General features: G+C 29.9%; 1 protein-coding gene across 1 annotated transcript; it reads left to right on the plus strand.

Annotated features, from left to right (window-relative positions):
* Positions 1-8,110: 8,110 nt before the first annotated feature.
* Positions 8,111-11,328, plus strand: LOC114376566 (auxin-induced protein 22C-like). The gene is made up of 3 exons (XM_028334741.1): positions 8,111-8,546; positions 9,482-9,575; positions 10,921-11,328. Exons 1-3 carry the CDS (start codon positions 8,186-8,188, stop codon positions 11,033-11,035), a joined length of 570 nt encoding a protein of 189 aa, XP_028190542.1. The 5' UTR covers positions 8,111-8,185; the 3' UTR covers positions 11,036-11,328.
* The last annotated feature ends 1,567 nt before the right edge of the window (positions 11,329-12,895 follow it).

The following is a 12,895-nucleotide window of genomic DNA, read 5'->3' on the forward strand; positions in this document are numbered from 1 at the left end:
AAAAAAAACAGTTTGTTCTTTAGTATATGATCCGATGCCATATGATATAAGATTAGGTGTAGGTTAGATTAAGTTAAATTTATTTTTTAAATAAGTTAAGTAAAATTCTTTTAAAAACTTATTTAATTAAAAGGTAAAAATTTAAGTTATTTCTTTTTTAAATTTAATAAAAAATTTATATAACTTATTTAATTATATATTTATTGTTCTATTAAAAAGTATGAACTTATTATTTTTTTAACATAGCTATTATTTTTTTAAAGCAATTTTGTTAGAGATATCACACATTAATTATGGACATCTCAACCAATTATGATTGGAACTTTAATTCAATAAGTTGAATGAAATTAGTTTCTTTTGAACTTACTAAATAACATAAACCAAAATTTAGACTTATTTATCTTTATTATTTATAAATGCTAACCAATATTTTAACCTTAAGAAATTTAAAGGAATTTTTTTTATTATAATACAAAAAATTGTGATATTCATAGTTTTGTTTGTCCTTATAACACTAATTAGTAAGACCATTAATTTATTAACAAGTAATATTTTAATTATTTATTTAATATAGTTATTGGTTCAATCGTAATTTATTATTTATTATTTTATGGTTTTATATTTGCGTGTATTACATTTAATTGTTTTTTTAGTTTTATATATATGTGATATGTAGTTTTTTCTCCTCCGTGGCCACAAACAATTCTCTACATGGGCCGTAAGTTCATAATGGGCCAATAACAACTTGATTATAAAAGTGGTCCATTTTAGCGGGAAAAGTGAATAATGATATTTGGACTTAGTTGAACAAGCAATCAAAAACCCAGACGCTCAATTGAAACGAAGGGGCTAATATTTGTGGCTATAGCATTTATCTTGATGTGATGGATTATATTTTTCATAAAACATAATGTTTTTATTCCACCTCAAATCTTTGTAAGTTCGAGAAACAAAACATAGTTGTGCAGCACCTCTGGCTTTTCATGGGCCGTTGGAGAAAAATCTGGAGGAAACGGAAAGTTGGAATACACATTGCATAGTTTATACCCACAATTACAGTATCCTATGAGCTCAAAATTGGCAATGGTGGGCCCCTGATAAATCTGGGTCTTGTGCCACCATGCGTATGACAAGTGGCGAAAGGCCCAAGCCCATGTCTGGGTCCACTTGTTTGTCGATTCCAATCATCACTCATCGCGCGCAGCAAGGAAAATGGATTTGGTTTCAAGCGTGTAACTCCCACTATACATGTTGGGGGACTCAAATCTTTTCAAATTTAATTCACCCTCCAATTACCACAATTCAGATATTCATTTACTTGTTACTTTGTTCGTGTTGGTACCCAGGAATGGTTACATCTATTTATTTTTTTTGGCTGTCATAGAGGGGAGGATACATCTATTCTAATCCTATGATAGTTATTGCTATTATTATATTTTTAAAAGTGATTATTCTAAAAAAAACTGTAATACATCTATCCTACAGTTTTGGTTTAAATTGGAAAAGAAAGGATAACATTGTAATCATTAATTAAGTAATCATAGAACTCCACTATTTAGAAGGACGGCCAGTTTTAAATAGTGAGAATTTAATTTTAATTCTAAAAGAAAAATTGTTACATTCTTTAATTTTTCTATTTGTACTTTGCCATACTTATTCTAGTTATAAACAAAAAAAAATAAGGATGAATAATCAGTTACTTAGTTGCAGAAGTCATGATTAGTATTTTTTATTTTATTTTTGTAGATTCATTATAGTTGATATCTTTGATATTAATGATGCTAATTAATTTATGTTGTTAGGTTTTGTTGATGATGTCGAATAATTAAGGGCCAACTGGAAATGAACTTGGTAGGTCTGAAATTGTATTGAAGAACGATAGTACTGATTAAAAGTATCTAAGATGTTTCATTAAAATCCTAGGAAATAAAAAGATAATAAAGCATGGACACAAAACAAAAAGGCCATTAAAGTGTGTTGTCTAAAGCAAGAAACATGTTTATTTGTCGTGAAAATTAGAAGAATATCAATAAAGTTAGAAGAGAAATGGAGGAAAAGCAACCAATTAGTAAAGAATGGTCAGCTATGGTGTGCTATTAATTCCCCATGTTTCTCATATTTGTTTAGTTTTTACAAACTCTGATTTTATTGAATTTCTTCTCTTGTTACTTCTACGCTCTTCTAGATACAACTCATGTTTCTCTTTTTTCAACTCACTTGGTATAGTACATGCACATAATTTCTTTTGTGAATTTTCTGATTATTTCAATGAATATTAAAATTATAGAGCTTCTCACTTAGACCACGTCGTCTATGCCGGTCCGCCACAGGTTTATGCTTAGACATAGCTAGCGACCCAAATTAAGTTTGAAATGTGGTTATGTTTTATGAGAGACCAATAATAAAAGTGTATAAAGTTGACCTAAATACTAATTTGATTAATGGTAACAAAACAAACAATAATAATTTGCCTTCATTCTCAAATGTATGTGTTTTGTCGTTGGGTTGGCAATTTTGAACCACAAACACAAGCTCATACATGCGTATGTCGTCTCACTAAGCAGCAAGAATCCTTTTACCTTACAGAATTGGTGCATGAGTGATTCTTCCAGATATATGAAAAGACATCAATCTCTGGCATTGCTTCCTTCTTGCAAGATTATTTAGTGGACTATATTCCCTTCCCACGTAGTAATTCTGCTTCACAAGCGCGTAGGGTCAACGCGTGTCTCGAAGACCACTCATGATTATCGAAGCTCTTCGTTTTAACGGTGTAGTGTAATGCTGATACTCACCAGTCGCTACTAGGAAACAGGATCCAACGCCAACAGTCATATACAGTTAAACATCAGATTTTGCAAAGTATCTTTCAGCTGTTTTTTTTAATTAATTAATATAAAGGTTAATAGATTTATTATATATGACAAGTTGCAAATGAATGACTCGGTAACAAACTTTATATTGCAGTCAAGTTGCATTTTTATATATGACAAGTAATTTTTGCACTTTATAAAAGAATAAGTAAATATATAGTAGTATATGTATCCATAGTGTCAAAGAAATTTAAATTATTATTCAATTATAAATTATTATATATAAAAAGTTTGTTAAATTTTATAAAATAATTATCTTAAAAGTCATAAAAATAATAAATTTTTACTGGTTGACAGCATAAATATTTTACATTGATAATACATAAAAATTAAACTAAAAATACATATTTTACGCTTCAAATTATTTTATACATTAATCTAAATTACATTTAAGAGATCAAAATTAATTAGTTATACAAAATTTTAAGCTAAGCAAACACATTTGCTTATATAGTATTAATTGTACAACTTAGTATAGTTACCGAGAGAGAATTAAAAAAACTTAACATGGAAACTTGAAACTAAATATTAAAACATATTATACAATCTTTTTTACTGCAAAGCATATTATACAATCTGTGTACATCAAAAATAAGGATAGAATTATTATTATTTTTCCTTTTTGGGTTGCTATTGTTCTCTTTAAAATAATAAATTAAAAATATAGAGTATCTTTTGTGCATTCCAAAGCTCCAGTGATTTTGCTGTTTGGAATATCTTTAGAAGATAATACAATAAGATTGACATTAAAATCTTATGTTGGTTACATAAATAAACTTGATTTTATTTAAAAACTAAAAAACACTTAAATATTGTTAGTAAGTATTTTATATTTTGCTAATTTGGGGTAGAATGTTACCTTTAAGGATCAACTATAAGGGCAATGGGATCAAATGACGTGCCTAGGAACAAGTCCATATCACGTGTGACTCTGTGTGGGACCATGGTGTGAATCTCATGCCCTTGTCGAACCATTGGGAAACATATGCTCGGTTGTGGAGTGACATTTGCTTTAATTAACAAGGTTTGAAATATATAGGTTAGTTGTGAGTAGTTGGTTCATATATATATATATATATATATATATATATATATATATATTCACCTAGCACAATTGGAGACAGATGCAGCTTTGACTGTATATTCTTGTATAACCAGAACTAGCTAGTGGCAGCATAAACAAAATACCATGTCGAAGAGTGACCCCAGTATAGATTCTTGAAGATAGATCTTCATATACACTTATTGTTGATTCTCGGTTTAAACTCCGCAAACCAATTTAATTTTAAAATGGATGTGGATAGTCAGACATAATATAGCATGAGATGCTTAACTAATTTGAAATGAGTTTCAACTAATATCATTGATTAGTTTTATCAGAAAAATATCATTTTGATACTTTAAGTTAAAAGACGGTCAATTAATATATCAAATCTTTCCTGAACACAAAATAAAGATAATAAAAAATTGTCGCTTGGATTTTATGATATATTTTTAAGATGCGGGGATATAAAATAAAAAAAAATAGAGATAAAAAATAATATTAATTAGATATAGATCTTTTATATTATTTAGTAACATATATACTAGAATCATATTGAAGAGTTAAAGAAATGATTTTTTTATCAAATATAATTAATATTTTGTACAATTAATTATGGTAGGTCTTATCACATAAACAAAGTGTTTTTTTTTTCTGTTCAACATAATCATATCATATTATTCCACAATATAAGAATTTAAACTCAATATAATTATACGATATATATCATGTATTTCAATTTTTTCAGGTTCAAGTAATGTAATTCCAATTATTATCACATACTGATAAAGAAGAAGAAAAATTCGAAAAATACCTTTGATCAGTTTTAGACTTTTCGTAACCCTAACCACGAGAGGCCTCTTTGATCAGTCATAATAACTAATTTTACTCCATCCTTTGAGACAATGTATCTTTCATCAAGTTGGCTTGTTTAACATTCTTTGATTCTGACACATGTTTATATAATTTCAGCAAAGCATTAATCATACTACTATTTAATTGCGGTTAGTTAAACTTCATATATACCCTAGCTAGCGTATTATAAATCGTATGCTCTTTATTTAGTGCTTGTAGAGAATGTGAATCCGTCCAACATCATCCTTACAGGAATTGATTATTGAAATAACATTAAGATTATAGTGCCCTACTGTCCTCCGCAATTCAAGATATATGATGATCACTGCAATCCAAACAAATAAAGGATTTGTCGTGAATAGAATTTAAATCATATATGCATGGTACAGTTAACAAACATTATACAATAATTTGTTTGATAACTAATCCTCGCTACTTTATGTGAAGACATGTTATCATGATTCTGTAGGCATATAGTTGATCCTTAAATACAAAAATGTGTATTCTTTCTTCCGTTCCATTTTATATGAAGTTATAGTATATAAAAAAAAGTGTTCTAAATTAATTGCTATTACAAAACTAATAAAAAAATAATTTTTTTTTCTCTATAGAAAACCGTTAACCAATATTAATTAAGAATATTCTTTTTAACTCTCGTAATTAAATAAAGAGATAAAAGATAGATTAAGAAGTTATATAATATTTTTTATAAAATTTAAAACATTAATTATATTTCTTAATAGCTGTGCAGTTGTTCTAAATTTTAAAACCTCATATAAAAATGGAACGAGGAAGCATATACAGAATTGGGTCACACCATTGAAAAATAATTTATTAAAGGTAACAACTAAAAGAAGAATAATAGCAATAAGTAGGGACACACACTTTCTATAAGATTATTCATTATTTGTTAAAATTTATCACATGAGAGACTCTTTAATTGCAAAGTAAAACCTATTTGTAATTTCCAATAAATTTTAACTAATAATAGATAATATGTTTAAAAGAATGTGTTAAAGAGATATTGTTATTAAGATTTCTCAAATTAATTTTATATAATTGGGAGCTAGATACTTCAAAAAAAATAAAATTGGGAGCTTGATCAATTATAAACCAAGGTTGACGGTTACAAAGTTGATATCGTGTTTATAAGAATTTTTTTATGTATATTATTGCAAAAGATTGACAAGGAAATGAATGTATTATATATAGTCTAAATGAAGATTTAAAACAACCACTTATTGTTTGTATGGAATTAACATCATAGCTAAATCAAGCCACCGTCTTTAACGGGGATCACAACCTTTTTAAATTTAAAGTATCTTCTAAGACTAAGAGTAAAAATTGTTGTTATAAAAATAATAATTGAAATAATAAAATGTGTTTTGTGTTCAGTCTTGAGTCTTGACGCCTTGTTTTTCATTAAGTTCATACATCATTAAAAATGTTTGTTATCGCAAGCCAAAAATTGACGGTAATGACTGTTTTAATGTTGATCAACATTAACAAAGTCGAAACTAATGTAATTGTATCAGTTAAAATATGTTGAAGCCAGTTAGCATCGGCTTAATGCATGGTTGTTATAAGAAAAGTCAACTCTATCTTCTTTTGTACGTCCTTTTGGTCCCATATCCATGCTATTATATATCACTGTTAATCTTAAACCAGATCTTTAATCACTAGCCGAGCTAACAATGTTCATGCATAACCATGAGCTTAAAATTTATAGGTGTAGCACGTAAAGAGCAACCCAGGATTGACCACGACTCACGAGGCAAATTTATTGGCTTAACCTTCAATAAATAAGTACCCTATTGAAACATACACAAGAACTTATACTTATTGCTTTCACATTAAAATATTGGAAACCTTTATAAGAAAAAAGTTATACTTAACGGAGAAGCAGTTAGGTCTTGCTATATAGATAAACCAGCCATCATGTCAATTTGGGTAAAATTTTAGACAAAAATAAAAAGATAGGGTTGAATTGATTATATATTGTGCCTCAATGGTGGGAATCTTTAACCTTGAATGCTTCATATATATAATTCGCCAAGTAAATGAATATGAATTTTGAACTATTAAGTAGTGTAAAACTCTGTTTTCTACCTGCCCAACGCCCTTTTAACTTTTGTGAGTACGTCCCAGAGTGTTGCCTAGACCTAGGAATAGTTAAGTTTGACTCATGATTAGCTGTGTGAACCTTTTCAGTCCAGAGAGAATTGCCTTGGGTCCTACATACTAGACCATTTCATTCTTATGCTCCCTACATCATCACGATCATGATGCTCAGAAATCACACGCATTAATATGGCTTGGCATTGGTCATCATCATCTGATTTTCGTCCGTATACACACAATAATTCGGTGAAACATATAATTATACATGTCCAGAAGCATAGAGATATAGTACATCTCATTAAATTTCATATTTACTGTCCACACCGATTTTAAGAAAAAAAATCTTAATTGGGGTAAAATTCTCACTTAATTTTAATAAAAAAATAATTGCACTAAAAAAATCATTTAAATATGATTATTTTATTTCTATATTTATAATTTTTATTTCTCACTATAAAAAGAATTCTTATTTTACACATTCCCTAAATCAAATTGTACTGGTGCAATTTATCCCAACTATTCAATCATTCAACAATTGTAATTAAAGAATTTTAATTTAAAACTAATCATTGGAATAAAAGTTCTTTTTGGATAGATAATATTTACAAATTTTCATATTAATTGAAAATTACTAATATCACATTAATGGAACAACATGATTTTGTGTTTACAGTAAAAAAAAAAAATGTTTGGTTCCACATGATTTTAAGTCCATATCTATATACGAGTAATTGATCAACATTTTAAAAATTAAAATACGCAGAGAGGATTATTTTGATGACAAAAATTGCTGGTAGGAGGATTTATTATGATTGCTAAATGAAAGATGATACATGTGTAATATTAAAAAAAAAATAGTGGGATTTCACATATAGTATGAAAAATATTACACTTTCTTCATGAAACCATGGGTATAAATAAATACAAATGAAGACTTATACCCTCAATCAAGCAAATCACATGGGTTGTTCCCAGTCAGCTGATCAGACGGCGACGATGAAATCTGACCAAATCAGAAGGCAGCAAGAGTCGTAGGATATGTCCCCATGTCCAACTTATGGTGCCGGGCTTTAATGGTTTTTGCGGGGAAACAACTCGTCCCTACACTTGTTTCTCATGTGACCGACCAATTCGCCTTAGTTGACCTGTCATTGCTCCCACTATGCACATAACCCACATTCCCATTCACTTTTTATATATTTAACAACCTCTATTCTTCATACACCTCAATCACAAACTAGTTTTCTCTAACCAACCATACAGTACTCCTCACTAGCTATACCCTGATTAATTCATGGAGAAAGAAGCTGTTGGCCTTGAAATCACTACTGAGCTAAGGTTGGGCCTTCCCGGTGGGGAATTACCTGACAAGAACGAGAAGATAAAGAAGAGGGTGTTCTCCGATATTCAAGCTCATGATGATGATGAAAACAGTTCCTCCGAACAAGACCGCAAAATCCAAACCAAGAATCAAGTGGTGGGGTGGCCTCCGGTGTGTTCGTACCGCAAGAAGAACACCGTCAATGAAACCAAAATGTACGTCAAAGTTAGCATGGACGGGGCTCCTTTCTTGCGTAAAATTGATTTAGCTATGCACAAGGGATATTCGGAGCTGGTCTTGGCCTTGGAGAAGTTCTTCGGTTGCTATGGAATTCGTAAGTTATTACATTTTTTATTTCTTTCTTTTTACTTTGACCATATCTTATATATTACTTCTAAACTAATTTCATATATATTTAAGGTTTAAGAAAAAACATGCAAATTAAAAATCTGTTTATATGTATGCATACGTTAATTAATTGTGCAGGATATTGTTTATGGCTAGGTATGAGTAGTTAATGGTAAGAAAGGTTACTGTTGTGGAAGGATTCATGCATGCGAGTTTTTTTTTTTTTTTTGTGAATATGCATGTCAGTTACTGTATCAACATATATAGAAGCATTGGGACTCGAGATCCCGTAAGAAGAGTGTGTATATTATGAACACGTAAGAACAACACACAGTGCTTCATAGGTTTTAGTAGTCTAGGCGCTTCATAAACATAGCACACCTGCAGATAGAGATGTCCATCCTTGTATTTGAAAATTTGATGCCACGAATATAGGGAATTAAATATAAATTTTATCCTTCAATGTTGTTTCAGAAATTAACTTTAAAAATCCTAGAAAGAATAGGCCCAATTAAAATCATTTATAGGGAGACAAAGAGGGACAAATTGGAAACGACGTCATATAGAATGGTTAGACATTCTCCTTAATTAAATATGTGATGGCATGCAGTGTGTACAGTTTATCTACTCTTAAAACTCTAGATGGCATAGAATCAAGCATATATAATAGATCGATTTATTAAAGAACTGCAGAGACACAATTAATTTATTAATATGTACAATTACTCGTAAACCCTTAATTAAAACTAATTAAAATTATAAATATATCCATATTAATAAATATAGTACTCTTACAAAGTTCATCATAAAATGAATATGTAACTAGCAATTCTAATAAGAAAAGTTTAAAAGTTTAAGTTAATGGCAAATTGGCAATCAACAATGACGATAATAATGTTTTGTTTTAAAAAATGTTGACAGGCGAAGCGTTGAAGGATGCGGAGAATGCTGAACACGTTCCCATATACGAGGACAAAGATGGTGACTGGATGCTCGTTGGAGATGTCCCTTGGGAGTAAGTCCTTCTGGCCCCCCTCTTCATTGTCTTGTAATACTATGTTTTTATTCGTTACAGAAAAGTCTAGTTTTTACCGGGCCAACTTTTTCAACTCTAGTGTTAAAAATTTAAGTAGTACTCATGATTAAAAATGTTGACTGTGATTATGACTCAAATTTAGCCCAATAACCCATAGCAATTAACTAGTCAGGCTAAGTTTTTTTTTTGTCTTTCATAAATTCATAAATTGTTAGATTATTGATGTAAACATTTAAAATTATTACCAGTAGAAAAATTATTTTTGCCATCCATATATCACAGTAAAATTTCCGTACTTAAAACAAATCCCTTAATAATTTTGTATATACTTTTTTCTGGTTAGGCTTTGGTTATTTGGGTGGGAGCACCTATTCATATGTTTCGAGAGACAAAAGTGATAATTGTGTCAAATACTACGAGTCAAGTAAACCAAAAGTTCTTCTGTCTACCACTGAGTGCAGCTTCAGTTCCCGTGTTTGCTCAGTAAAGCCACCAAACACTTAAGTGGTACATTGCATGCATAATACCACCAACTTTGATTCCGTGTCTGAAAACTAGGTGCTCCGCAATTTCGCTACTTGATCTCTATCAGTATTATTAAGTATCATTAATGATGATTATTACATGCTAATTACAATTTTGTCTGAAGATGCATATGCATGGTTTTCTTTATAATCTAATCGTGAGTCAAATAAATTAAACTAGTATTTCCACTAATTTAAATACTACAGTATATCCAACTTGGTCGATAAATTGAACGCAACAGGTTTGGCAAAATCATTTAGTAGTTCCCCAACACAACACTTGACTAGACAGACAAGTGCTGATTAAGTTGTCGATTGACCTAATTAAGTTCTAATTTAATTTGTTAAATATCATAATCTCAAAACAAAAACAAATTACAAAAAAATATCTTGGATCATATTGCCGACATGCGTGAATCCCTCATTATAAGGTTCGACACATCAACATGGGAATGGTGGGGGATAGATAATAATCAATTGTGGCATGACCTAAAAAGCAAACCTTTAGTGGTGGATACACCCGAATATAAGACGGAGAAAAGCTTCTTATTAGTTGGCCACATTTCCCAGAATGATCAAATGTTCCAACTTCCATGTGAAGATAAACTTTTTGGTGGAATATAAACTTTCTAATATAAAAGGTAAATAAGTAAATAAGTTTTTTTTTTAACAATAATATATATATATATATATATTAATTATCCTTATTTCTATTTGAAGCTACATATAATAGTTTTATTTTGCTATTTAAACTTTATACAAATATATGTGTTCATGTAGAAAGTGGAACTTTTTTGCAGGATGTTTATTGAGTCATGCAAGAGGTTGAGGATTATGAAGAGATCAGATGCAAAGGGCTTCGATCTGCAACCAAAAGGGTCTTTAAAAGGATTTATAGAAGGCGTAACAAAATGAAAAATATAGATGAAGCAAAAAAGATTGGCTTCTAATCAATGTCGTACACGTTTTGAAGACATCCAATTTCATGTTGTCGTTTTATTATATTTGAGGAAGAAGAAACATTTTATAGTATGGTGCATGAATCAGATTTCTGTCTATGTTAAGACCTAAGAATGAAGGAAATATACAGAAGTCAGTTTAATTAAATATAGGGAAACCTCATCGTTTTAGTAAATGGTTTGTCATATTTGTTGATATGCTGCACATTTCAGCAAACTTATTGTCGATCCATTTTTGCTTGCTATTTCCATTTCATCTCCTTTAATTTCTTCTCGTCGAATTGTCTTTTAATGTTTGTTTTTTTTTAATTATTTGAAAATTGATATATATTGTATAAACCATTTAAAAAATGGCATGCAAAAAAAAAAAAAAAACCGATAGTTGTTCATCAATTGTTAAGTTTTAAACCTCTTAGTAAAAGTACAAATTTTCGTGATTGATAAACAATTAAGAAAACAACCTTCAATAAAGAAGAAAGTTTTTTTTTCATGACCTCTTTCTCTTGGGCCATTTTTTTCATGGAGGAGAGCTTCCAATATACTAATATTGGTTTATACATACTCATTTTCATTTAGTTTCTATTTATAACATCAAAGTTTAAAATGATATTTTTTATATAAGATTTAATTTATAATCTTTTTTATGTTGATTAATTTTAAATTAAAAATATCTCAAATTAAAAGAAAAGAAATAATATATTGACAAAAATTTAAAATAAAAGTGAGTATTAATGACAATAATAATTTTAAAATAATTTTTTATTATTAATTAAAATAATTATTTTTCTTAATTTTAATAAATTAAATAATTACAACTCGGGAATAACAAACTGCTAACCTGAGTGTTAACTGAATCTGATGTGTGTGGGTCACCTAATTAAACTATTGCTTTTTGGTGTGAAGGACCTATCTAACTAGGGCAATTCATTTAATAATTACGAGTCAACAAGAACTAAGCTTAAATGAACGAGGTTAGTCCATATGCTTACAATTTTTTTTGGTTAATTAAACAATGTATTATCTTGATTATCAACGAATAATCCTGTTCTTGCAAGTTAGAGTAGTTGAAATGCTTACGACTCAAGCATTCGTCGTGCTCGTAGTTCATGTACAGTAGTGAGAATATGGTCGTTTCGTCCAATACACATGATAGGAGCGCAAGAATCGAGCACTAGCTTAATCCTATACGTATAGAATCTTATTTAGAAATTAATTTTCAATAAGCGCCCGTTTTAAAACATTTTTTTTTGGGGGTCTGTTTTGTCTAAGTTTCGCCGAGTAGTATGACAAAACACATATTTTGCTAAGAGGAACAGTAAAACACATTGTATTTCGTCAAGAGGAATGACGAAACACACTGTATTTCGCCAATACGGATGGCGAAACACAAGCCGATTTTACAAGTGAGCTTGGCGAAACACAGGTAATTAAAAAAAGTTTAGTCATCCTTACCGGCGAAATGGTTGGGTATATAATAAAAAAAATTGTTCACTGCCTCTGCCGAAAATTGCTTCTTCTGATTAAGCACTCAAGAAGACACACCATTTTCAATTCAAGTTTTCTTCGTATCTCTCTCTCATTTTAATATATGAAAAGGCTACAAAAGGATACAACACGCGTGAACATAGCCCGTGTTTTTGAATTTGAAGCTGTTTCGCAGACCGTACTGGCGAAATCTGCCAGACGACATGCACATGCTGTTTCGCCATCCGTATTGGCAAAATCTGCCATGTGGACGATATGCATAAGCTGACTATGTTTCGCCATCCATACTGGCGAAATAGAGTGTATTTCGTCATTCCTCTTGTCGAAATAT

The sequence above is a fragment of the Glycine soja genome, chromosome 11 (genome assembly GCF_004193775.1).
Source record: "Glycine soja cultivar W05 chromosome 11, ASM419377v2, whole genome shotgun sequence".
Lineage (NCBI taxonomy): Eukaryota > Viridiplantae > Streptophyta > Magnoliopsida > Fabales > Fabaceae > Glycine > Glycine soja.